This window comes from Coregonus clupeaformis, chromosome 1, assembly GCF_020615455.1.
Source record: "Coregonus clupeaformis isolate EN_2021a chromosome 1, ASM2061545v1, whole genome shotgun sequence".
Classification (NCBI taxonomy): domain Eukaryota; kingdom Metazoa; phylum Chordata; class Actinopteri; order Salmoniformes; family Salmonidae; genus Coregonus; species Coregonus clupeaformis.
Window position 1 is genome coordinate 57544803 of NC_059192.1, and position 27795 is coordinate 57572597.

Here is a 27795-nt window from a genome sequence, read left to right on the forward strand (position 1 = left end):
TTGAGAGATAAGAGAGCATATCTTGAATAATGACACCATATTTAACAACATCAATGCTGTAAGCCTGTCGACCATACAACGCATCCTCCAATGGCACCAAGTGACGATGAAACAACTTTACAAGGTGCCATTTGAGAGAAACTCTGACAGAGTCAACAATCTGCGACATGACTTTGTAGAGGTATGTATGCAACACTACTTCCAGTACTTCAGACATACCATATTTACTCATCTGTATATCCTTTTGTCTGTTACAGAGAGTATTGGAGATGGATGCCCATGTACATTTAATTATGTGGATGAGGTTGGCTTCAACCTCACCAAAACCAGGAGCCGCGGAATAAATGTAATAGGACAGAGGGCAATTACCAATGTCCCTGGACAGCGTGGGGGTAATATAACTATGTGTGCTGCCATCACTCAAAACGGGGTCCTCCATCACAATGCCACACTGGGTCCGTACAACACCGGCCATATCCTCACTTTTCTGGATGCAATTTACACAATGCTTGTCCCTGATCCATATCAGGAGCCTGCTAGATTTGTGGTTATATGGGACAATGTTAGTTTTCACTGGGCTGTTCTGGTCCAAAACTGGTTTGCCACCCATCCACAATTTGTAGTTTTGTACCTACCCCCATATTCACCTTTTCTAAATCCCATAGAGGAATTCTTCTCAGCCTGGCGCTGGAAAGTGTATGATTGCCAACCCTATGCCCGCGTGCCGCTTCTCCAGGCAATGGAGGACGCATGTGGGGACATAGAGGTTGCCTCTGTCCAAGGTTGGATACGCCATGCTAGGAGATACTTCCCTCGATGTTTGGCAAGAGAAAACGTATCTTGTGATGTGGACGAAGTATTGTGGCCAGACCCAGCCCGGAGAAGAGATGAAGCGTAGCTTAGCACTGGTGACTGCCCCCCTACCATTTCCTGGACTGCACCCCCGGGACCCCCTAAACACAATTGTGTTCTTTACTGTATTCTAAAGAATATACTTTTGGTTTACATATGTTTATGGTTTTGTTGTATGCTACTGTATACAACAGTAATGTTTGGCCTAATAAATATGTTCTGTTTCTACATTGCATTGGTGTTTACAGTGTACTTGTTACCCATCTCAGCAGATTACTTTCACTGTAGAACATTGTATTGAAATGTATATATAAGCCTATGAAAGACCAAAGAGCTTTAGATTTAGAATAACAGTGTTTACATGGTATATCCAAAAATTTACTATTATGAAAGTAGTGTTTGCCATTTGATGCAAATGCTTCATTCTGACATGTGTTTATGGCATTTTGAATGAAGTGTTACATTTTGAAGGAGATGTGAGGCATTTAGCATTTTGTGTGTGCAGTTTTGGGAATTGTGTGTAGAGTTTAGAAAAAAGGCGACATAGTTTTGAAAACGTGTGTAAGCAGTTGGAAAAAACTGTAACACTCCTTTCTAAAAATGAAATTCTTGCAACAAAACCATACACACACTGATGGGCTTTATATAAAACACTGCAGTCTTTGTGTTTCTATTTTTATTGTCATTTTATTGTCATTGTCTTCTGTAAAACTCAAAAGTAGAATTTCTGCAGTAATCAAACAGTATTTACAAAAAAGTTTTTACAAAAAAACAAACATTCTTACAGAAATTCTTAACATCAAATTTAGCAACAAAACAAAAGTAAAAAAACTAAACAATTACTGGATAAATTGCTATTGGGGGAAAAAACATATACTTGGTCTGTGTGTGTGTGCGTGTGCGTGTGTGTGGTGGGGGGCGGGGGGGCTTATGGATCACGCCTTCTGTTCGGATCTGGCAACAAGACCTCGTCAACATCACAGGCGATGTCCTCGCGGGCTAGGCATCGGGGAAAATATCGCCTTGTGTGCCGAATCCACCCTTGGATTGATCCCACCTCAATGTCTCCACATGCCTCTTCCATTGCTTGCAGAAGAGTCATGCGGGCATGTGGTTGCCGATCATATACTTTCCACCGCCACGCTGAAAATAATTCCTCCATTGCATTTAGAAAGGGGCTGTAAGGGGGCAGGTATACAACTGTGAAATGATTATGATTGTTGAACCAATCTTGGACCAGAGCAGCCCGGTGGAAACTAACATTATCCCAGATGACAACAAACCTGGGCTGCTGTGGTCTGTCCTGCACAACTGCATGTAGTGCATCTAGAAATGCAATGATCTGTCCTGTATTGAAGGGACCTAGAGTGGCATGATGATGCAGGACTCCTTGGACACTAATTGCAGCACACAAGGTGATATTTCCCCCACGCTGCCCAGGGACATTTACAACAGCCCTTTGTCCAACTACGTTACGGCCCCGACGCCTGGTTTTGGCCAGATTGAAGCCTGCCTCATCCACGTAGATGAACTCATGCGGCAGTTCGGCGGCATCAAACTCCAGAACTGTCTGTAAAATAAAATATTGAATAGTGTTACTGAAAACACATACAGTAACTACAATGTCTATATTTTCACACAAGTAGGGTCTGGGTTGGGTGAGTATAGACAGAAACTACAAGCTACAGGCAGGGCAGGTGGTGAGTGTGTTTTAGTGAGTGAGAATGTGTTTAGAGTTTTGCAAAAAGAGTGACTGATTCGACAAATGGGTTTAGGCCACTGAGCATTTGGTTCAGAGAATGGGGTTTAGTGTTTTAGCAATTCAGAAAAACTGTATTATAAACACTACTAGTGGGATAAAGAATATTACCTGCAGGACTTCAGTAGTGCCTCCAGCATCTGCAGTTTCTCCAGTTCAGCTGTGGTTGGCATGGTGGTGTTCGTTCTGTTGGGCCAGAGCATATCTCAGTGGTTCTTGGTTTCTGTGGACACGCTTGACCATTTCCAGAGTGGAATTCCATCTTGTTGTGACATCTTGTGCGAGTGACTCCTTCTTTAGCCCATTTGCAACTTGATGTTGTCCTAGCTCTGCAGAGTTTGGTGGGCTGTGTTTGAAATGCCCAACAATTTTTCAGCATTTGGCTAGGGCATGGTCGAACCCGCTGTTCTGTGGGGACACCGTGATGGACCTTTGGAGACAGTGCACAGTGCAGGGCTGGTGTTCAAAAGACAGATGTCTCGCAGCTGTAATCACGTTCCGTGCAATGTCTGTGCAAACTATTTTCAATGTTCCACTGCTTTACTAGATCCATGAAATGGCCAGAGCGTGTGAATTCAGTTTCCAGTTTTCATCGATGTGGTGCGCAGTAACCAACGTAGTTGTGGTTACTGACCGAAGTCCAGTGATCTCCCGTGAGAGCAACAGCCGTTGCATGTTTCAACTCCTCCGCTTTCGTAGCCCTCTCGCTTTTATACAACTTGTGTATTCTTGTAACGACAGTGGCTCTCGAGGGTAACTAATATGTTGAGTCGTTCGATGCTATCCGAATGATATCCCTCAAGACTTCGTCCTCCACAATGTGGACTGGCCTGCAAGCTGTAGCTATCCACTTGGCTATTGCTTGTGTTAGCTTGCTGCTCATCGACTTGTCCATAAGCCTCCCGCGCGCACACTCGTCTAGCTTAGCCTGCCGACGATGTCCTCCATTGCTACTAGTAACGTTACTTGTATTGACAGCGTCAACAGTATGTTTTGCTTGTAAATGATAACGAAGACTCTATGTACTTCGGTGATAAACAAATTCAGCCTTGCAGTAGATGCTAACTTCTTTGGTTTTATCCAGAGAGCCATCTGGGAGTGATTTGAAATTGAATTTGCCATTTAAAAGCCCCTTACTAGCATTCTTCATCATTCAGTCATAAAAGTAGCTAGCTAGTAAAGTGGTTGTCAAACTAGCGCATCGGCTGCCAGGGCTTGAATTAACGGCATTAAAAATTTAAGCATTAACAAGTTATTAACGCATGAACTTTGACAGCCCAAATATATATATAATGATGATTGTTTTATGGGGGATTGGAAATGATTAACACAATTACATTGATGGAAACCACAATCTATCTGCAATATTAAAGCTGATCTAAAAAATGTATATATATATATATATATATATATATATATATATATATATATATATATATATATATATAGATATAGATATAGATATAGATATAGATATATACAGTGGGGAGAACAAGTATTTGATACACTGCCGATTTTGCAGGTTTTCCTACTTACAAAGCATGAAGAGGTCTGTAATTTTTATCATAGGTACACTTCAACTGTGAGAGACGGAATCTAAAACAAAAATCCAGAAAATCACATTGTATGATTTTTAAGTAATTAATTTGCATTTTATTGCATGACATAAGTATTTGATCACCTACCAACCAGTAAGAATTCCGGCTCTCACAGACCTGTTAGTTTTTCTTTAAGAAGCCCTCCTGTTCTCCACTCATTACCTGTATTAACTGCACCTGTTTGAACTCGTTACCTGTATAAAAGACACCTGTCCACACACTCAATCAAACAGACTCCAACCTCTCCACAATGGCCAAGACCAGAGAGCTGTGTAAGGACATCAGGGATAAAATTGTAGACCTCCACAAGGCTGGGATGGGTACAGGACAATAGGCAAGCAGCTTGGTGAGAAGGGAACAACTGTTGGCGCAATTATTAGAAAATGGAAGAAGTTCAAGATGACGGTCAATCACCCTCGGTCTGGGGCTCCATGCAAGATCTCACCTCGTGGGGCATCAATGATCATGAGGAAGGTGAGGGATCATCTCAGAACTATACGGCAGGACCTGGTCAATGACCTGAAGAGAGCTGGGACCACAGTCTCAAAGAAAACCATTAGTAACACACTACGCCGTCATGGATTAAAATCCTGCAGCGCACGCAAGGTCCCCCTGCTCAAGCCAGCGCATGTCCAGGCCCGTCTGAGGTTTGCCAATGACCATCTGGATGATCCAGAGGAGGAATGGGAGAAGGTCATGTGGTCTGATGAGACAAAATAGAGCTTTTTGGTCTAAACTCCACTCGCCGTGTTTGGAGGAAGAAGAAGGATGGGTACAACCCCAAGAACACTGTTCCAACCGTGAAGCATGGAGGTGGAAACATAATTCTTTGGGGATGCTTTTCTTCAAAGGGGACAGGACGACTGCAACATATTGAGGGGAGGATGGATGGGGCCATGTATCGCGAGATCTTGGCCAACAACCTCCTTCCCTCAGTAAGAGCATTGAAGATGGGTCGTGGCTGGGTCTTCCAGCATGACAATGACCCGAAACACACAGCCAGGGCAACTAAGGAGTGGCTCCGTAAGAGGCATCTCAAGGTCCTGGAGTGGCCTAGCCAGTCTCCAGACCTGAACCGAATAGAAATCTTTGGAGGGAGCTGAAAGTCCGTATTGCCCAGCGACAGCCTGGAAACCTGAAGGATCTGGAGAAGGTCTGTATGGAGGAGTGGGCCAAAATCTTTGCTGCAGTGTGTGCAAACCTGGTCAAGACCTACAGGAAACGTATGATCTCTGTAATTGCAAACAAAGGTTTCTTTACCAAATATTAAGTTCTGCTTTTCTGATGTATCAAATATTTATGTCATGCAATAAAATGCAAATTAATTACTTAAAAATCATACAATGTGATTTTCCGGATTTTTGTTTTAGATTCCGTCTCTCACAGTTGAAGTGTACCTATGATAAAAATTACAGACCTCTACATGCTTTGTAAGTAGGAAAACCTGCAAAATCGGCAGTGTATCAAATACTTGTTCTCCCCACTGTATAGAGAGAGAGATAGAGAGATAGAGAGATAGAGAGATAGAGAGATAGAGAGATAGATAGATAGATAGATAGATAGATGGGGAGAGGTATGTCTGTGAGAAAGTGCTGCTCTGCTTTCTTGACATCACAATAAACAAAATGAGTCCTATAGGCCCTAGTTTTATCACACCCAGTTATATGATCAAGTGCCACAAAGAAGGACATAAGCAAATTACAGTTGGCCAAGAAGAGAGCAGCACGGCTGGCCCATAAACCTTTTACTGCAGTGGGCTAAATCAGGGTCACACAGAGTGTTTCTTGGTAGTTTTAAACAAATGTACTTTGAAACAAAAGTATACACCTCACACACATGGTCATGGGCTTTAAAGAAGAAGACACCGGTACCATGTCAGATATAGAGTTGAAATGTATTCAATTTTGAGTTTGCATCCCAATATTACACTTTATATACATATACAGAGGACTAGGGTTGAATGGCGGGAACCCGGTTACCGAGATGTACCACCCAAAACCACTCCCTAAATAAATTATATATATGAACAGAATGGCGTGAAATGGAACTGTTAAATTATATGCGATGTCTAAATCTGGCTTCTCTACGACATCTGCATGATGAATCATCAAAGCTCAGGGTGGGGACAGACAGCCTCTCTCAGTATGGAGCACAGTTCACAATGCATGTAGACCTATCATCTCATCATGGTAACTTTCTTCTTGTGACCAGTAGGCCTGCATTTGCTGCAGCATAGTCTATGCTACAGTAATATAAAGACAAATGCACTAATTTACCCATCTCCATCTGGCTTTCGGGGTCACCTTATTATTTTATTGTAAAGATATATATATATTTTTTAACAGCTTAAGTCCCATGCAGGAAAAGCTAGACTAGAATATCTTGCTGAACATTCTTTTTTTTTTTTTGCATTTATTTTACCAATAGACTATTTGAAGAGGGACGCAACTCGTTTGCTTAATGTTAAATACAGCAGCCAATAGAACTGACAGGTAGTTTGAAAGAAGAGCGAACACACGATGGCGGTAGACAATAGCAGTTATTTATTCAGACCCATAACCATTCAATCTTCGTGAAGAGAGGTGAACGCCTTCTGCATCTAATTCTAGTCCTATATTATTCAAGGATGACATTTGAATGATGAAGATGAGGACAACGAAACGTATTCATTTAACTGTTGAAAGCGAGGAAGGAATGAAGCAACAATAGAGAGAGAAAGAGGAGGTAGGCTAATAACATTAGGGTAAATATTATGACCTTTATATATGCATCAGCCTAGTAATTATACAAATAGACCCTATTATATTTCAAAATTAAAATCAAATTTGCTAGCCTATATTTGTAACTTTGTAGGCTGCATGTGCTGCACCAGAATTGCATGTTCTCTCCCTACTTTATCATGGTTTGAATGATGTGCGTAATTCCAGTCCATATATTACAGTATAATACAATACAGTACAGTAGTACAGATAAGCCTACTGGAGCTTGTTTAATTTATTTACCCAAGAGAGCATAGCTATGTCACGCTCGTCTGAAGGAGGAGACCAATGCGCAGCGTTGCGAGTGAACATGATGACTTTATTAACTTAAAGCAACCACGAAGAAAACAACAAATGACGATCCGTGAAGTTCTATACTGAATACTACTAACAGCAACAAAGAAACAATAACCCACAACACAAAGGAGAAAACACACAGAATATATATGGCTCCCAATCAGAGATAACGAGCCGACAGCTGACACTCGTTACCTCCGATTGGGAGTCATCGACCAATCACCACATGACACAAACAAAATGAAACTCACCCATCCCCAACACCACCAAATGAAATACACCCAAACACACGAAAATGAACAACCCTGGCTCAATATAAACGTCCATAGAGCCAGAGTGTCACAGTACCCCCCTAAAGGTGCGAACTCCGGGCGCACCAACATCAGGACTAGGGGAGGGTCTGGGTGGGCGTCTGTCCATGGTGGCGGCTCTGGCCCCGGTCGTGATCCCCACCCCACCACAGTCACCACCTGCTTCGGTAGCCTCCTCCCAATGACCACCCTCCACCTAACCCCACCTGGACTAAGGGGCAACCCCGGACTAAGGGGCAGCATCGGCCTAAGGGGCAGCACCGGGATAAGGGGCAGCACCGGGCTAAGGGACAGCACCGGACTAAGGGGCAGTACCTGACTAGATGGCGGATCCTGGCTGGCTGGCTCTGGCGGATCCTGGCGGGACGGCTCTGGCGGATCCTGGCGGGACGGCTCTGGCGGATCCTGGCGGGACGGCTCTGGCGGATCCAGGCTGGACGGCTCTGGCGGATCCTGGCTGGACGGCTCTGGCGGATCCTGGCTGGACGGCTCTGGCGGATCCTGGCTGGACGGCTCTGGCGGATCCTGGCTGGACGGCTCTGGCGGATCCTTGCTGGACGGCTCTGGCGAATCCTGGCTGGACGGCTCTGGCGGATCCTGGCTAGACGGTTCTGGCGGATCCTGGCTGGACAGCTCTGGCGGATCCTGGCTGGACGGCTCTGGCGGATCCTGGCAGGACGGCTCTGGCGGATCCTGGCTGGCTGACGGATCTGGCGGATCCTGGCGGGCTGACGGATCTGGCTGCTCATGGCTGGCTGACGGGTCTGGCTGCTCGTGGCTGGCTGACGGGTCTGGCTGCTCATGGCTGGCTGACGGGTCTGGCTGCTCGTGGCTGGCTGACGGATCTGGTTGCTCGTGGCTGGCTGACGGATCTGGCTGCTCGTGGCTGGCTGACGGATCTGGCTGCTCATGGCTGGCTGACGGATCTGGCTGCTCATGGCTGGCTGACGGATCTGGCTGCTCATAGCTGGCTGACGGATCTGGCTGCTCATGGCTGGCTGACGGGTCTGGCTGCTCGTGGCTGGCTGACGGGTCTGGCTGCTCATGGCTGGCTGACGGATCTGGCTGCTCATGGCTGGCTGACGGATCTGGCTGCTCGTGGCTGGCTGACGGATCTGGCTGCTCATGGCTGGCGGAAGGCTCTGGCTGATCCTGTCTGGCGGAAGGCTCTGGCTGCTCCTGTCTGAGCGGAAGGCTCTGGCTGATCCTGTCTGGCGGAAGGCTCTGGCTGATCCTGTCTGGCGGAAGGCTCTGGCTGCTCCTGTCTGGCGGAAGGCTCTGGCTGATCCTGTCTGGCGGAAGGCTCTGGCTGATCCTGTCTGGCGGAAGGCTCTGGCTGATCCTGTCTGGCGGAGAGCTCTAGCGGCTCCGGTCTGGCGGACGGCTCTGAAGGCTCATGGCAGACGGGCGGCTTTGCAGGCTCAGTACAGACGGGCAGTTCAGACGGCGTTGGGCAGACGGACAGTTCAGACGGCGTTGGGCAGACGGGCAGTTCAGACGGGCGTTGGGCAGACGGGCAGTTCAGACGGCGTTGGGCAGCCGGGCAGTTCAGGCGCCGTTGGGCAGACGGGCAGTTCAGACGGGCGTTGGGCAGACGGGCAGTTCAGACGGCGTTGGGCAGACGGGGCAGTTCAGGCGCCGTTGGGCAGACGGCCAGTTCAGGCCGGCTGGCGACGCACATCGTGGACCTGGTGCGTGGAGTAGGAACAGGCCGGACCGTGCCGGGAACACCCACCACTGGCCTTAACTGGGGATCAAGAACGGACCGGACCAGACTGGGAACACACTTCAGTCTCTCATGCCGTGCCACAACAACTTCCCTCCCTCTACTCGCCAATGGCTCCCGTAATCCGATAGCCTTCTCTCCTTTTCTCCCTGTGGCAGCCTCCTGCTGCCCAGGCGCCAAGCCATGTGCCCCCCCAAAAAATTTTTGGGGAGTAACCACGGGCTTCCAGCCTCGACTCCGCGCTTCCTCTTCATACCACCTCCTCTCGGCTGCAGCTGCCTCCAGCTCTTCACGAGGGCGGTGATATTCCTCCTCAGACCACCTCCTCTCGGCTGCAGCTGCCTCCAGCTCTTCACGAGGGCGATGATGTTCCTCCCGGTTGTGCCCAAGGACCCTTTCCAGCCCGAATCTCCTCCCATGTCCAAAAGTCCTTAGGAGGCATCCATAACTCCTGTGTCCAGACCCCTTGCTCCTGGACGCGCTGCTTGGTCCTTTTTTGGTGGGTTATTCTGTCACGCTCGTCTGAAGGAGGAGACCAATGCGCAGCGTTGCGGAGTGAACATGATGACTTTATTAACTTAAAGCAACCACGAAGAAAACAACAAATGACGATCCGTGAAGTTCTATACTGAATACTACTAACAGCAACAAAGAAACAATAACCCACAACACAAAGGAGAAAACACACAGAATATATATGGCTCCCAATCAGAGATAACGAGCCGACAGCTGACACTCGTTACCTCCGATTGGGAGTCATCGACCAATCACCACATGACACAAACAAAATGAAACTCACCCATCCCCAACACCACCAAATGAAATACACCCAAACACACGAAAATGAACAACCCTGGCTCAATATAAACGTCCATAGAGCCAGAGTGTCACAAGCTACTGTACATCTATTGGCTTTTATGTTTTTCTGTTGTGCGAAATGTGCAGTAGCCTATATCATATATGTTTTGTATAACAGCACAATCATTTGGGCTTTTTTGGGCTTGGGCTCATTAAATGTCTTTAATGTAGGGCTCATTAAATGTATTTAATGTATGGCTCATCAGGCTCAGGTTGCATCAGGCATGAATTTTCGATCAAAGCTCTAATCAATTCCAGAAATAGGCCTATTTATATACCTTATAATGCTTTTGAATGACACTTCCGGTGTTGGCGGGAAATACTGGGTTACCCAGGAGAAAAGTGATTTATTCTCAGGATGGAACATTTGTAAAATACCGGGAAAATATTCAACCCTACAGAAGACTGAAATATAACACATTTGTTTACATAGAAAGACCAGGTTTTCGGAAGGTTTTTTGAAATAATGTTTATCAATTATGACATTATGAAGAATATTAATTATTTTCCACCCATGAGACAACTAGTAGGCGATTTGGTAATTAAAACTGCAGGAAAGGGCTTTATGTACTCGAAGGGCTAATATCAATAACATGCATGTCAATCTCTACTGGCTCAAAGTAGAGGAGAGATTGACTGTATCATTACTTGTCTTTGTGAGAGGTATTGACGTGTTGAAAGCACCAAACTGTCTGTTCAAACAGGTAACACACAGCTCAGACACCCACATTCTTAGAAAAAAGGGTTCCAAAACGGTTATTCGGCTGTCCCCATAGGAGAACCATTTTTGGTTCCAGGTAGAACCCTTTTTGGTTCCAGGTAGAACTCTTTTGAGTCACAGTCCCCAAGTCCAGAACAGACTCTGAGAAACGCACAGTACTACACAGAGCCATGACTACATAGTACTCTCTTCCACATCAAGTAACTCAAGCGAGCAGTAAAATCAGATTTTAAAAAAACTGCTAAAACAACACCTCACAGCACAACGCGGACACACACACAAATGCATACACACACACACTCTAACACACACACTCTACACACAAACACATTGTAATACTATACTATATTTTAAATTTGTAATAATAGATTAATAATGTAATAATGTCTTGTATGATGTATTGTTTTATTTTTGATGTAGGCTGTTGTTTTGTTGTGATGTAATTGTTTTAATCCTGTTTGGACCACAGAAAGAGTAGCTGCTTCCTTTGCAGCAGCTAATGGGGATCCTAATAAATACTAATACTAAAATGGATAGGTTCAGCATTTAGAATAAGCCGCCTCAATATTTGTAGCCATAAGTGGTAATATATCTCTAGAAAATGATCTGTCATTAGTATTTTGTTATAATTATAATGCTAAGGTAAGATTTGAATGGAGAAAGCTGATCTGAGAGCAGCGCTGCTTTTCTTTCGATTATATCAGTATCGACTAATGGTCTAACGATGCACTTAGCGAACGTTCTCTCTACGTGCTTGTTTGGGAAACACTCTTAAAAAGTTGACTCGTAATAAACAATGCATCTGGTAAGCTCATCGAAATGCTTAAGTTACATCGCTACTGGGAAACGAGGCTCTGTTTAATTCCCTATTCATATGAAAGTTACTTACCTGTAGTCTGGTTCTCATGAGAGGAGTTATTCAAGGTTATTATAGTTGCAGTCAGAAACAACACCATTGTGACTGTGGAGATAAAACAGAACATGAGTGAATACATAATGCAGTAAACAAAACAAATCCACTAAATAAATTCCACTAGAGGGCGCACACAACACAAACTAATTCTGGCCTGACGATGTCAGTGTTGTCAGTGAAAATAAGGGGATGATGCCAGGCCCTCTGACCGTATGATTCTGTAACTCCTTGTAGCCTATCAATTTCCTGTCCTGTCCTAGCATATCCACTTAGCAGTATGGTGCATCTCCTCTGACCTCACATCCCTAAAATACACATATCAACGTCCAAACAGGCAGCATTATCTCATAGACAACAGAAACCAGATCCCCTGCAGTCCTAGACAGACAGGAGCAAAGCTAAACATAAGCTCAAGGGATGTGCATCTCACATTGCAGCCGCACACATAAAGAAATAGCAAAAAGCAGCACTTGGATAGGAGGGAGTGAGAAACAGTGAAAACCAAATGAGAAATATCATTTTCTCGGAATGATCACTTTGAACGAAGAGGAATCTCCTGTTACCACTGAGTAACCATGTAGCCTGAAGGACATACCAGGATACATAGGCTGTAGTAAATAAGAGTACAGTTATTGTCTAGTGTTTTATTCATGTGCAGACTTGAGAGCACCACTTTATTCTCTGTTAAAATCATCTTAGCCTTAGAAAATGCTGTATGGCATAGATATAATCATTAATACTGCCATTGTAAAACTTCTTTTTGGATCCTCTCTCTCTCTCTCTCTCTCTCTCTCTCTCTCTCTCTCTCTCTCTCTCTCTCTCTCCCTCTCTCGGTCAAAAGCTAAAGAACACCTACTCATTCAAGGGTTTTTCTTTATTTTTACTATTTTCTACATTGTAATAACACATATGAAATCATGTAGTAACCAAAAAAGTGACTAAAATGTAAAATGTAATAATGGACTGTCATTTCTCTTTGCTTAATTGAGCTGTTCTTGCCATAATATGGACTTGGTCTTTTACCAAATAGGACTATCTTCTGCATACCCCCCACCCCTACTTTGTCACAACACAGCTGACTGGCTCAAATGCATTAAGGAAAGAAATTCTACAAATTAACTTTTAAGAAGGCACACCTGTTAATTGAAATACATTCCAGGTGACTACCTCATGAAGCTGGTTGAGAGATTGCCAAGAGTGTGCAAAGCTGTCATCAAGGCAAAGGGTGGCTATTTGAATATATTTAGATTTGTTTAACACTTTTTTGGTTACTACAGTGGGCAGAACAAGTATTTGATACACTGCCGATTTTGCAGGTTTTCATGTAGAGGTATGTAATTTTTATCACAGGTACACTTCAACTGTGAGAGACGGAATCTAAAACAAAAATCCAGAAAATCACATTGTATGATTTTTAAGTAATTAATTTCAATTTTATTGCATGACATAAGTATTTGATCACCTACCAACCAGTAAGAATTCCGGCTCTCACAGACCTGTTAGTTTTTCTTTAAGAAGCCCTCCTGTTCTCCACTCATTACCTGTATTAACTGCACCTGTTTGAAATCGTTACCTGTATAAAAGACACCTGTCCACACACTCAATCAAACAGACTCCAACCTCTCCACAATGGCCAAGACCAGAGAGCTGTGTAAGGACATCAGGGATAAAATTGTAGACCTCCACAAGGCTGGGATGGGTACAGGACAATAGGCAAGCAGCTTGGTGAGAAGGCAACAACTGTTGGCGCAATTATTAGAAAATGGAAGAAGTTGAAGATGACGGTCAATCACCCTCGGTCTGGGGCTCCATGCAATATCTCACCTCGTGGGGCATCAATGATCATGAGGAAGGTGAGGGATCATCTCAGAACTACACGGCAGGACCTGGTCAATGACCTGAAGAGAGCTGGGACCACAGTCTCAAAGAAAACCATTAGTAACACACTACGCCGTCATGGATTAAAATTCTGCAGCGCACGCAAGGTCCCCCTGCTCAAGCCAGCGCATGTCCAGGCCCGTCTGAAGTTTGCCATTGACCATCTGGAAGATGGTCTAAACTCCACTCGCCGTGTTTGGAGGAAGAAGAAGGATGAGTACAACCCCAAGAACACCATCCCAACCGTGAAGCATGGAGGTGGAAACATCATTCTTTGGGGATGCTTTTCTGCAAAGGGGACAGGACGAATGCACCGTATTGAGGGGAGGATGGATGGGGCCATGTATCGCGAGATCTTGGCCAACAACCTCCTTCCCTCAGTAAGAGCATTGAAGATGGGTCGTGGCTGGGTCTTCCAGCATGACAACGACCCGAAACACACAGCCAGGGCAACTAAGGAGTGGCTCCGTAAGAAGCATCTCAAGGTCCTGGAGTGGCCTAGCCAGTCTCCAGACCTGAACCCAATAGAAATTATTTGGAGGGAGCTGAAAGTCCGTATTGCCCAGCGACAGCCCCGAAACCTGAAGGATCTGGAGAAGGTCCGTATGGAGGAGTGGGCCAAAATCCCTGCTGCAGTGTGTGCAAACCTGGTCAAGACCTACAGAAAACATATGATCTCTGTAATTGCAAACAAAGGTTTCTGTACCAAATATTAAGTTCTGCTTTTCTGATGTATCAAATACTTATGTCATGCAATAAAATGCAAATTAATTACTTAAAAATAATACAATGTGATTTTCTGGATTTTTGTTTTAGATTCCGTCTCTCACAGTTGAAGTGTACCTATGATAAAAATTACAGACCTCTACATGCTTTGTAAGTAGGAAAACCTGCAAAATCGGCAGTGTATCAAATACTTGTTCTCCCCACTGTACATGATTACATATGTGTTATTTCATAGTTTTGATGTCTTCACGATTATTCTACAATGTAGAAAATAGTAAAAATAAAGAAAAACCCTTGAATGAGTAGGTGTTCTAACACTTTTGACCGGTAGAGTGTGTGTGTGTATATATATATATATATATATATATATTGAAGGTGTCCAATCTCTCCTCAGTGTTAACAAGCTCACTACCGAGTTCCAAACTGACTCTGGAAGCAATGTCAGCACCAGAGCTGTTCGTCGGGAGCTTCATGAAATGCATTCTCTGGAGTGATGAATCACGCTTCACCATCTGGCAGTCCGACAGACAAATCTGGGTTTGGCAGATGACAGGAGAACGCTACCTGCCCAAATGCATAGTGAATGTATAGTGCCAACTGTAAAATTTGGTGGAGGAAGAATAATGTTCTGGGGCAGTTTTTCAGGATTCGGGCTAGGCCCCTTAGTTCCAGTGAAGGGAAATCTTAACGCTACAGCATACAATGACATTCTAGACGATTATTTTTCGAGATCAGTGTGGAAGAACTTTACTGGCCTGCACAGAGCCCTGACCTCAACCCCGTTAAAAACACCTTTGGGATGAATTGGAATGCCGACTGTGAGCCAGGCATAATCGCCCAACATCAGTGCCCGACCTCACTAATGCTCTTGTGGCTGAATGGAAGCAAGTCCACGCAGCAATGTTCCAACATCTAGTGGGAAGCCTTCCCAGAATAGTGGAGGCTGTTATAGCAGCAAAGGAGGGACCAACTCCATATTAATGCCCATGATTTTGGAATGAGATGTTAGACTAGCCGGTGTCCACATACTTTGGTCATGTAGTGTATGCAGACCAGGGGAGATCTAAAGCATCCTCATGTGTCTGAGCTACTTAATTTAACTCATTCATCCAAGTAGAGTCCTTCTCCGTACTATCAAAAGCATGTTAAGAGTTGGACCCATAACTACAGTGTCATCAACACCTGTTGATCATAAAAGCTCCCAAAGTGAATTCAATAAAACTGCCTCAATGGCATTAAGCATGCTGCAGTAGCAATTCTCAAGCATTGCATGATGTTATTACCATAATCCAAAATGCATTTACCTAATGAGGATTTCTCCATGCAGGTAATGTTATTAATACATAATGTTAGCAATTAATTACACATTAATGGATGCATTTATCTACAACAAAACATAAAAACCAAAAGAGAAAGTTGCTAAACTACATTGAACACAAATATAAACGTAACATTTAAAGTATTGTTCCCATGTTTCCTGAGCTGAAATAAAATATCCCAGAAATATTAAATATGCACAAAAAGCTTATTTCTCTCAAATTGCGTGTACAAATGTGTTGTTAGTGAACATTTCTCCTTTGCTAAGATAATCTATCCACCTGACAGATATGGCATATCAAGAAGCTGTTTAAACAGCATGATCATTACACAGGTACCACTTGTGCTGGGGACAATAAAAGGCCACTCTAAAATGTGCAGTTTTGTTGCACAACATAATGCTACAGATGTCTCATGTTTTGAGGGAGCGTGCAATTGGCATGCTGACTGCAGGAATGTCCACCAGAGCTTTTGCAAGAGAATTAAATGTTAATTGCTCTACCATAAGCCGCCTCCAACGTCATTTTAGAAAATTTGGCAGTACGTCCAACCGGCCTCACAACCGCAGACCATGTGTAACCACACCAGCCCAGGACCTCCACATCCGGCTTCTTCACCTGCGAGATCGTATGAGACCAGCCACCCGGACAGCTGACGAAACTGTGTGCTTGCACAACCAAATAATTTCTGCACAAACTGTCAGAAAACGTCTCAGGGAAGCTCATTTGCGTGCTCGTCGTCTTCACCAGGGTCTTGACCTGACTGCAGTTCGGCGTCGTGTACCGACTTCAGTGGGCAAATGCTCACTTTCGATGGAGTGTGCTATTCATAGATTAATCTCGGTTTCAACTGTACCGGGCAGATGGCAGACAACGTATATCGTGTCATGTGGGCAAGCGGTTTGCTGATGCCAACGTTGTGAACAGAGTTCCCCATGGTCGCGGTGGGGTTATGGAATGGGCAGGCATAAGCTACGGACAATGAACACTTTTGCATTTTATCGATGGCCATTTCAATGCACAGAGATACCGTGATGAGACCCTGAGGCCCATTGTCGTGCCATTCATTCGTCGTCATCACCTCAAGTTTCTGCATGATAATGCATGGCCCCATGTCACAAGGATCAATACACAATTCCTGGAAGCTGAAAATGTCCCAATTCTTCCATGGCCTGCATACTCATCAGATATGTCACTCAATGAGCATGTTTGGGATGTTCTGGATCGACGTGTACGACAGCGTGTTCCAGTTCCCGCCAATTTCCAGCAACTTCGCACAGCCATTGAAGAGGAGTGGGACAACATTCCACAGGCCACGATCAACAGCCTGATCAACTCTATGCAAAGGAGATGTGTCGCGCTGCATGAGGCAAACGGTGGTCACACCAGATACTGACTGGTTTTCTGATCCATACCTTTTTATTAAGGTATCTGTGACCAACAGATGCACTTCTGTATTCCCAGTCATGTGAAATCCATAGATTATGGCCTAAGGAATTTACTTCAATTGACTGATTTCCTTATATGAACTGTAATCTTAGAAATTGTTGCATGTTGCGTTTATATTTTTGTTCAGTATAAATATTATAATGTACCAAAATAAATTAATGGTAAGAAAGATGCAGGAAGTGGAGAATCTGATGACAGCTTTATCCCAACAAGGAACAGCTGTGCCTCACCTCAACTCTCACACGCAAACATGAGCAAGCATGACAGACCTTGAGAAATAAGAAATAGCATGCTCATATATTTATTGTATCTTATCCTTTCAAGAGACTTGGAACCTTTACATTTCTCTTTATTATTAATTCAAGCAGAGATAAGCAGTTAAATGTACTGTATGTATTACAACTGTACAGGAGCTTTCAGATTTTAGAGGTTTTTTCTTCCTGTTCATATGGCAACTGCTCGGCCTCCGACCTTAAGGCGCTACAAAGGGTAGTGTGTACGGCCCAGTACATCACTGGGGCCAAGCTTCCTGCCATCCAGGACCTCTATACCAGGCGGTGTCAGAGAAAGGCCCTAAAAATTGCCAAAGACTCCAGCCACCCTAGTCATACACTGTTCTCTCTGCTACCGCACAGCAAGCGATATCGGAGCGTCAAGTCTAGGCCTAAAAGGCTTCTTAACAGCTTCTACCCCCAAGCTATAAGACTGCTGAACAGCTAATCAAATGGCTACCCAGACTATTTGCATTGACTCCCCCCCCCCTTTTTTCCGCTGTTGCTTGTCGCTGTTTATTATCTATGCATAGTCACTTTACCCCTACCTACATGTACAAATTACCTCAATTACCCCGACTAACCTGTACCCCCGCACATTCACTCTCGTTATTGTTATTTTATAGTTTCTCTTTTATTTTATTACTTTAGTTTATTTTGTCAATATTTTCTTAACTCTAATCTTTCTTAAAACTGCATTGTTGGTTAAGAACTTGTAAGCAAGCATTTCACGGTAAGGTCTACACCTGTTTTATTTGGCGCATGTGACAAATACAATTGATTTGATTTGATTTGATTACAGCCAATGTACAATAACATTAATTCATATTTCACTCACATTTCATCTTATTTGTTCTGGATCAAAAACATACAAGTTCTGGATCAAAAACATTCACTTGATCCACCACTAAGCTGTGCAGCAATTGCTAATATAAATACTACGGTCATAGGTATGTGTGTCAAACGACGTGAAAGTAACTGTTTAAATGTGATGAATCCCCTCTGATCTAGTTTGACCTTCAGCAACACTGATAGGTAGGTAAATATTAATCCCAGCCATAACCCTGAGTGGAAAATCCTAATGTTCATTGTTACTTTACTCCAGTAAGCCCTGAAAGTTATTGCACATCTGCACACGCACACACACACACACACACACACACACACACACACACACACACACACACACACACACACACACACACACACACACACACACACACACACACACACACACACACACACACACACACACACACACACACACACATGATTGCATGTATAACTGAATGGCACTTTCATTTGATGAAGAGGATGCATTGAATTCCTAATTGCACACTGTGACCACAATATCCACTCTGACATGATGTGGGTAAAGAAAAACATTACGGTATACGACCTGACAAGAACTCAGATGAACCCAACTAAAGGGCACATAGTAATGGGTGAGCCATGGATTAAGAAATTCATGATTTATAAATTGTTAAAACATATCTTATGGGTTCCAATGTCAGAGGACAATGGATACTGTATCCACGAGCATGTAAATATGTTTTGTGCATGTTCTTTACAAATGGACATGGTGCAAACATACAGGGATTGTAAAATTGTATCCAGGCATAGAAAAGGCATCCAAAATATAGCAATCCATTTACTGCCCTTGAAATCTTTCCTTATCTCCAATTGTAAAGGTATTTCATCAGATAGGCTAGACTAGTGTACCCTTTGTCTTAGGAAACAAAGAGAAAACATTCATCTTTATATGGCAACCCAACCCACATCCATTCAAGTTCAGATTTTTCCATGAATCAATAAAACCTAAAAGCAGCATCTTTGCTTCGGGGAGTAAGATGGATGACACACAAAATGTTTAGGTTTTTTTACAAGGAGAGAGAAAACAATGAAAGTGGAAAGCAACACCCAAACAGTCAGCAGCATGGCTGTCTGGCTGGAGCAGACAGTAGAAGTGGAGATCAAATACATGTCAGTTGAGTGGGTGAACAGAGGAGGAGAGAATCTGAGGAGAGATGATAGGCTGGAGAAGATAAATGTCTGGGCCCTGGGTAAAGCATTAGCAGCCATAATGGGAAACTTCCCTATCAGACAAACAGCAACAGTACTAGAGGGAAGGATGACTTCACTGGCAAGAAGCAGGCCATGCTACAGACAAATGTCCCGATCACCACTATATGCTTTATAACTCTGACATCAATTGTCATAAGAATGGCTAGTTGACAAAAACTGATATGTTTCCTTTGTTGTGGGATGATGGAAGGTTGAATATTTGTCTGTTCAGAAGCATGATACAGTATTGAGCCTCTGTTATAGGCTTTGCTTTCAGCTAACATGCGCTAAGCTTAACCATATATACAAGTCGTAACAGTATAATATGCACTAACATTGAAGCTGTACCATAATCTTGTTTTTGTAATCTCCCATACGCCACTAATCACTGTGTCGGAACAAAGTCACTTCAAGAATTGAATTGAAATCCTAATTGAAAACAAGGGACCCTTTGCATTAATAGATTGCATTTAGATTGATTCCCTAAATTGACTGAGTTTAAATGAAATTGACTCAGGGGTTACTCACAGTTCCAAGCAGAGCTGACAGGATTCAGTAGGTGTTGATCCAATAGTCCATATCAGCCTGAAGGTCTGATTATCTTCCTGACTGGGCCCTTGGGGTTCTGTACCCACAACCCAGTCCACATTCACATTGTCTCAGAGGTACAGGGTCTGGTGGGACTGGCCGGGGGAGTAGTGGTTGTGATCAGGACACACTCTGTTCCTGTAGCTAAGGTCTGGTAGCTGGGTTTTAGGGGACTTCCAGGTTTCAGGTCATGACACGGTTTACAGTCGGCTCGAGTTCAGTTATCTCCATAAACACATACCACCTGAGGAAAGAGAAGACAAGAGAAAAGGTTAGACCATGGTTGCTGCTATTAAAGGGGCTATAGAAAAATATATTGCCTCCTTAGGCTTGGCACCTAAAACCCTCACAAACTTTTACAGATGCACAATTGAGAGCATCCCGATGTCACAGGAAGGCCAAAAATATCATCCAGGACAACAATCACCCGAGCCACTGCCTGTTCACCCCACTATCATCCAGAATGGCGAGGTCAGTAAAGGTGCATCAAAGCTGGGACCGAGAGACTGAAAAACAGCTTCTATCTCAAGGCCATCAGACTGTTAAATAGCCATCACTAGCACATTAGAGGCTGCTGCCTTATATACATAGACTTGAAATCACTGTCCACTTTAATAATGGAACACTAGTCACTTTAATAATGTTTACATATTTTGCATTACTTATCTCATATGTATATACTGTATTCTATTCTGTTCTACTGTATCTTAGTCTAAGCCGCTCTGACATTGCTCGTCCAAATATTTATATATTCTTAATTCCATTCCTTTACTCTAGATTAGTGTGTATTGTGTGTATTGTTGTGAATTTGTTAGATATTACTTGTTAGACATTACTGCACTGTTGGAGCTAGAAACACAAGCATTTCGCTACACCCCCAATAACATCTGCTAAACCAGTCAAATTTGAATTGATATGACTATGGTGACATCCCCAGATATAGAACATATAAAAAGACCAGGGAATTCATTGAATACAGTCATGAACTGGACTCCACTGGACTCCACTCTGTTTGCTTGTTAGTCAAAAGGATTTGTCTCTTGCCCATTGTTTGGGCCTGACTCAGAGGAAATGTCTGTATAAAAGGGATGAACCAACTAATAAAGCTACTTCCTGTGTACACCAGGAGTGGGAGTCTGCTTGAGTGAACTGTACCGTAGAGAGAGAGATTATGCTATGCTAGACTGTGTGGTTGAGAGAAGGGAGGGTCGAGGACAGAGAGAGAAAAAGAGAGAGAAAGAAAGAGAAGGGGTGTAGTGTTCACAGACACGTGTGTGTGTGTGTGTGTGTGTGTGTGTGTGTTATTCTGTTTCTTTGTCTGCACTGTGACAAACCCCTTTGTTCTAGCCCACACAGTGTGGCAAAGCAAAATGTTAAAATTTCAAGAGCTATTAATCGCTAAGCATGCAATCTAATTCCACCCACGGCAGAATTTCAGAACAGAGTGAGGAATAGACAATCAGTTATGTTATCTCTCAACAATAGAAACATTGAATACTCAAAATGTTTTACATGACAGCCAAGGCAAACACATATACAATACTGTTTTTATTATGGCATCTAGACTAAACACATCCAGTTCTGTACATATTTGAAATTGGCAGTGTTTCATTTCAATGTGCTCTAAAAGGCTAAGTATTGCTACACATTGTTGCATTTTGGAATCAGAGCGCCCAAAACAAAGCCTTGACTGTGACGTTACTCTATGGCTCCAGCAGTGTATGAAGGCGAAAGCATGGCTCTGTGTGCCTACTCACTCCCTCTCGCTCTCCCAGCCCCAGAGTTCCTCTACCCACAAGTGGAGACACAAAGCCAGATTGTTAGCGCCCGGCCACTGAGACAGAGCAGAGGTGAGTCAGTGAGTTTAGCTGAAGAAGCCCACACATACATAGTGAAAATGGGTAGAACTATTGTGCAATGTCAGTTTTCTACTGATTCAAAATAATGGACGAGAACCTGGGACAGATAAGGAGCTTCTATTGGGTTACATGATAATGTTTATCATATTCTAAAGCTGCTGACCCAGATTATAAAAACAGTTACTTATCCCTGTTGATAGTACATGACTTTCACTGTTCTGATTGAGTCAAACTAAGCACATATTTACCTACGCAACATACGGCAGCTGTTTACCATCTTCATTAAAAGGGTTTTAAGTGGATTGACCCTGAATGCTTACCATCTTTGTACACCGACTATTCGCAGCAACAAAAATATACAAACTAATAAATCCACATGTTCCTAATGTAATAACATTTTTGGCTGAAGTATACCTTTTACTAATTGAAGCAGTGTCCATTAAGCCCATATTTTAGCTAGACCAGCTTACTGATGAGACTACAACATACATGTCTGAGAAAAAAAGTGACATTATCAAAAATCACAAGGTGGTCATAATCTATTCCCTGAGGATTTAGTAGACACGTACAACATTTTGTGTCTATTGTGTCTGTCTGTTTCTATACCATGACAAACAATGAAAAAATGCTCTGGATTGTGGTATGGCTCAGCCAAGGACAGCCAGAGCATACATCATCTACCTGCACCCCCCACAGAGAAAGATGGGTGTGAGTTTACTTTTTGGGAGTTGTTTTTGTGATGGCAACACAATGACGTAAAGAGCATTGCCTAATGACAAATTAGTGATTTTCAAACAAGTACAACAGCACTGAAAGCCACAAATTACAGCATAGTTATTACAATCGCACTCCATACTTGTAATCCAAGAATGTGAAAAACTAAATTGTAGATGAACAATTGCACAATAACAAGCAAGGCTAAACATGATAAAACTTTTCCCTCAATCCTTGATCACCATGCTGTGCACAGTAGCCTGCAAGAGTCCAGCAGATACATTAACAGGAGCCCCACACTGACACAGGACTGTCACTGATGGCACAGCCCCACCTCTGACCAGGCCATGCACAAACAAATCACAACATAGGAATGCTACCAAAAAGAACTTAATGAAACTGGTTACAATTGACGGAGTCACCCATAATTCACCTAATGATATTTTGAAGGAAGAAACAAAGTATTTTAAGCATATGTTTTCTTTTCAGTCGCCTCCATCTCCTCTAACTGAAGCTAATTGTAGAGATTTTTTTTCTATTGATAATGTCAAATTAACAGCCACACAGAAAGACTCATGTGAAGGTGAAATTACAGAGGAGGAACTTCTGGATGCAATTAAAGACTTTAAGTCCGGGGAAAACTCCAGGGTTGGATGGCATACCAATCGAGGTATACCAAACCTTTTTGATATACTAAGAGGACCGTTATTAGCATGTTTTAACCACTCCTATGTAAATGGTAGATTATCTGACACTCAAGAAGAAGGTCTGATCTCATTATTACTGAAACAGGATACAAGTGGAAAATATAAAGATCCAGTCCATTTACAAAATTGGAGGCCCCTTACACTTCAGTGTTGTGATGCAAAAATCCTAGCAAAATGTATAGCGCATAGAATTAAAAAGGTATTGTCGGATATTATTCATTCTAATCAGACAGGTTTTTTACATGGAAGATACATTGGAGATAATATAAGGCAAGTATTGGAAACAATAGAACACTATGGAAAATATGGGAAACCAGGCCTGCTATTCATAGCAGACTTCGAAAAGGCATTTGATAAAGTTCGACTGGAATTTATATATAAATGCCTGGAGCATTTCAATTTTGGAGAATCTCTTATAAAATGGGTCAAAATCATGTATAGTAACCCTAGGTGTAAAATAGTAAATAATGGCTATTTCTCAGAAAGTTTTAAACTGTCAAACAAGGTTGTCCACTATCGGCATATCTATTTATTGTGGCCATCGAGATGTTAGCTATTAAAATCAGATCCAATAATAATATCAGAGGATTAGAAATACAGGGCTTAAAAACAAAGGTGTCATTGTACGCAGATGATTCATGTTTTCTTTTAGATCCACAACTAGAATCCCTCCACAGCCTCATAGAGGATCTAGATACATTTTCTAACCTCTCTGGATTAAAACCAAATTATGACAAATGTACTATATTACGTATTGGATCACTAAAAAATACAATTTTTACATTACCATGTAGTTTACCAATAAAATGGTCTGATGGTGATGTGGATATACTCGGAATACATATCCCAAAGGAAATAAATGATCTCACTTCAATACATTTTAATAGAAAGTTAGCAAAAATAGATAAGATCTTACTACCATGGAAAGGAAGATACCTGTCAATTTGTGGAAAAATCACCCTGATTAACTCTTTAGTATTATCCCAGTTTACCTATTTGCTTATGGTCTTGCCTACGCCTAGCAAACAGTTTTTTAAATTATATGAGAAAAAAATATTCAATTTTATTTGGAACGGCAAGCCAGACAAAATTAAAAGAGCATATTTATATAATGAATATGAATTCGGAGGACAGAAATTATTAAATATTAAAGCATTAGACCTATCACTAAAATCTTCAGTCATCCAAAAGTTATACTTAAATCCGAACTGGTTCTCAAGCAAATTAGTAAGATTGTCTCACCCACTGTTCAAGAAAGGCCTTTTTCCCTTTATTCAGATTACAACCTCTCACTTTCAGTTATTTGAAAAGGAAATAATCTCCCAAATGTCACTATTTCTAAAACAAGCCATAGAAAGTTGGTTGCAATTTCAATTTAATCCTCCAGAAACGACAGAACAAATAATGCAACAAATATTGTGGTTAAATTCAAATATACTAATTGACAAAAAACCTTTATTTTTTGACAGAATGTTTAAAAAAGGTATAATCTTCGTAAATGATATCATCGGTAGGACTGGTGGAGTTATGTCGCACATGCAGCTAACAAAAACATATGGAAATGTCTGCTCTACCCAAAATTACAACCAAATAATTGCAGCCTTACCGCAAAAGTGGAAGAGGAAAGTTGAAGGGGGAGAAAGTAAGGAACTTGTCTGTCGGCCTTGCATTAAAGAACATAATTGGTTAAGGAAAACTGTGATAAATAAAAAAGTATATCAGTTTCACTTAAGGACCAAAGGATTGACAGCCGTCCCATATAGATTGCAAAATAGTTGGGAAGAGATCTTTGACGTACCGATCCCATGGCATAGTGTTTATGAACTGACACGCAAAACGACACGGATTCAAAAATTAGAATCTTTCAATTTAAATTATTATATAAAATTCTTGCTACCAATAGAATGTTATTTATATGGGGATACAATCTTCCCAGCTCTGCAGATTTTGCTGTGAAGAGATAGAATCATTAGATCATTTGTTTTGGTTCTGTCCATTTGTAGCTTGTTTTTGGACACAGGTCCAGGAATGGCTAAAGGATTGCAATATTTACCTGGAATTAACCTTGCAGATAGCATTACTGGGTGATCTGAAAAGTCAGAGTCAATCAATCAATAATATAATAATACTTTTAGCAAAAATGTTTATTTTTAATTCACAATCTGTAGAAGCAATGAGAATAGAAAGGTTCAGAACTTTTGTAAAACATCACAGTACGGTTGAAATATATATGGCAAATAGAAATCCTATATGGATGGTGTTAAGAGATAGATGGGAGGTATTGAATAGAGTTGAAGGATGGGACTAATAACAAATAACAACAAATAATAACAAAGATAGCTAATAATGTAAGCATACTGTGTCCATAATAAGTATATAGGTTGTATGTTGGGAGCTTTTGGGAAAGAGCACAGTTAGAAAGATATGGCATTTAGAAGCAAACCGGATGGACATCATGAAAATGATCGGAGAGGTTGAGAGTAGAAGAAGTTCAGGAGCAAAAATAAAATAAAAAATATGTATATATATGTATATGTGTATATATATATATATATATATATATATATATATATATATATATATATATATATATATATATATATATATATATATATATATATATATATGTGTGTATATGTGTTATATATATATATATATATATATATATATATATAGAATTATTGTAAAATTAACTCTGTCCATAAGGTGTAGATAGTAAGTATAGACCGGAAGTAGAGGCCTGGGCGTTGTTGTTCACTAATTTACTCCAAGTAGGGAAAGGATGGTGGGGTTGAAAAGTAATAAAGGGGAATATATATATAAAAAATTTAAAAAATTAAAAAAACATGGGGGATTGGAAGTGATGCAGACAATTACATTGATAGAAGATACAATCTATCTGCAATATTAAGCTGATCCATCCCCCCCCAAAAAAATAAAATAAATAAATAAATAAAATAAAATAAGAAAAAAAAAAAAAATCACATTAGAGAAGCTGTCAGTCATATATGAATCATAGTGTATTCCGGCAGAAATGGCCCTGTGAGTGATCTTTGGAGCTGGAGAGATCATGCTGTTTTAGCTTTCTACTGGACCTTTACTACCGTTTCTTCACTATAATATTTACAGAAGAGGAAGTAAAGCAGTACTTGCATCTAAAAAATTTGACTATCAATGACCAACTATTAACATTATCTGGGGCTAGATCAGTGACATTGCCCTAACATGGAATATTGCTTAGCGTACACTAAGACTTATACATAAAAATACATTAAATGTGTTTTACAGAATTAATGCTGTAGATTCCACTGCAATATGCGTAAGATGCTGAAAAATACTGTTATTAACTGCAATTGGATGTTTCCTGTAAAAATTACTCTAATATACTGTATTTCTTTACAGTAATAGCTTATGCCTACTGTAGAGTCACATTTTCAGTTTCAGGCACCAACCTCATGCTGTCGGGTGAGACGCATGAAGCTCAGACTATTTTAGTAGATATCTTCTTGAAGTGGCGGTGAAGTGGAAGAATATTTACAGCAGCTGCTGGCTACACTGTTACAAATATTGTTGTTTTTACAGTATTACACAATAAAACTAACAGCAATGTACTGTATTAATTATTTACAATAAATAGCTGTAAATCGCAATGCACTCTGGGTGATTTTAGGTGAAACTGATAAATTATACAGTAAATTCCAATGAAACGTTGGTTTAACAGTAAAATTCCTGTAAATAAGTACTGTATTTAAATTGGTAATATAATTTCACCCCACAGAATACAGTACCCTACCGTATTTTTGGAGCGCCAAAAACCATTCTGACCACTAGTGGGAGCATGGTATTGTTGTTTCTGGCTCATTAACATAAAAAAGCAGACATTTAATATCCCTTTGAGCATGGTGAACTTATTAATTACACTTTGGATGGTGTATCAATACACCCAGTCACTACAAAAATACAGGCGTCATTCCTAATTTCACCATGAGGCCAATGTTACAGAGTTTAATGGCTATGATAGTAGAAAACTGAGGATGGATCAACAACAGTGTAGTTACTTCACAATACTAACCTAAATGACAGAGTGAAAAGAAGGAAGCCTGTACAGAATACAAATATTCCAACATTGTAGATACTCCACAATACTAACCTAAAAGACAAAGTGAAAAGAACGAATCCTGTACAGAATACAAATATTTCGAAATATGCATCCTGTTTGCAACCAGGCACTAAAGTAAAACTAGAAGAAAAAGTGGTAAAGAGATTAAATTTGTTTGGGGAAAATCCAACACAACACATCCCTGAGTAACACTCTTCATATTTCCAAACATGGTGGTGGCTGCATCACGTATACTTGTCATTGGCAAGGACTAGGGAGTTTTTCAGGAAAAAAATTCACCTAATGGAATTTGGCAAAATCCTAGAGGA

General features: G+C 41.7%; 1 protein-coding gene across 1 annotated transcript in view; it reads right to left on the reverse strand.

Annotated features, from left to right (window-relative positions):
* The window catches only part of LOC121571109 (receptor-type tyrosine-protein phosphatase epsilon-like), a 93932-nt gene that overhangs the window by 49870 nt on the left and 16267 nt on the right, over positions 1-27795 (reverse strand). The window contains exons 2-3 of the mRNA XM_041882412.2: positions 20028-20331; positions 11771-11842 (exon numbers count right to left, since the gene is read on the reverse strand). Of these exons, the coding sequence (XP_041738346.1) occupies positions 11771-11837 (67 nt within the window). The 5' untranslated portion in view covers positions 11838-11842; positions 20028-20331. The remainder of the gene's footprint in view (positions 1-11770; positions 11843-20027; positions 20332-27795) is intronic.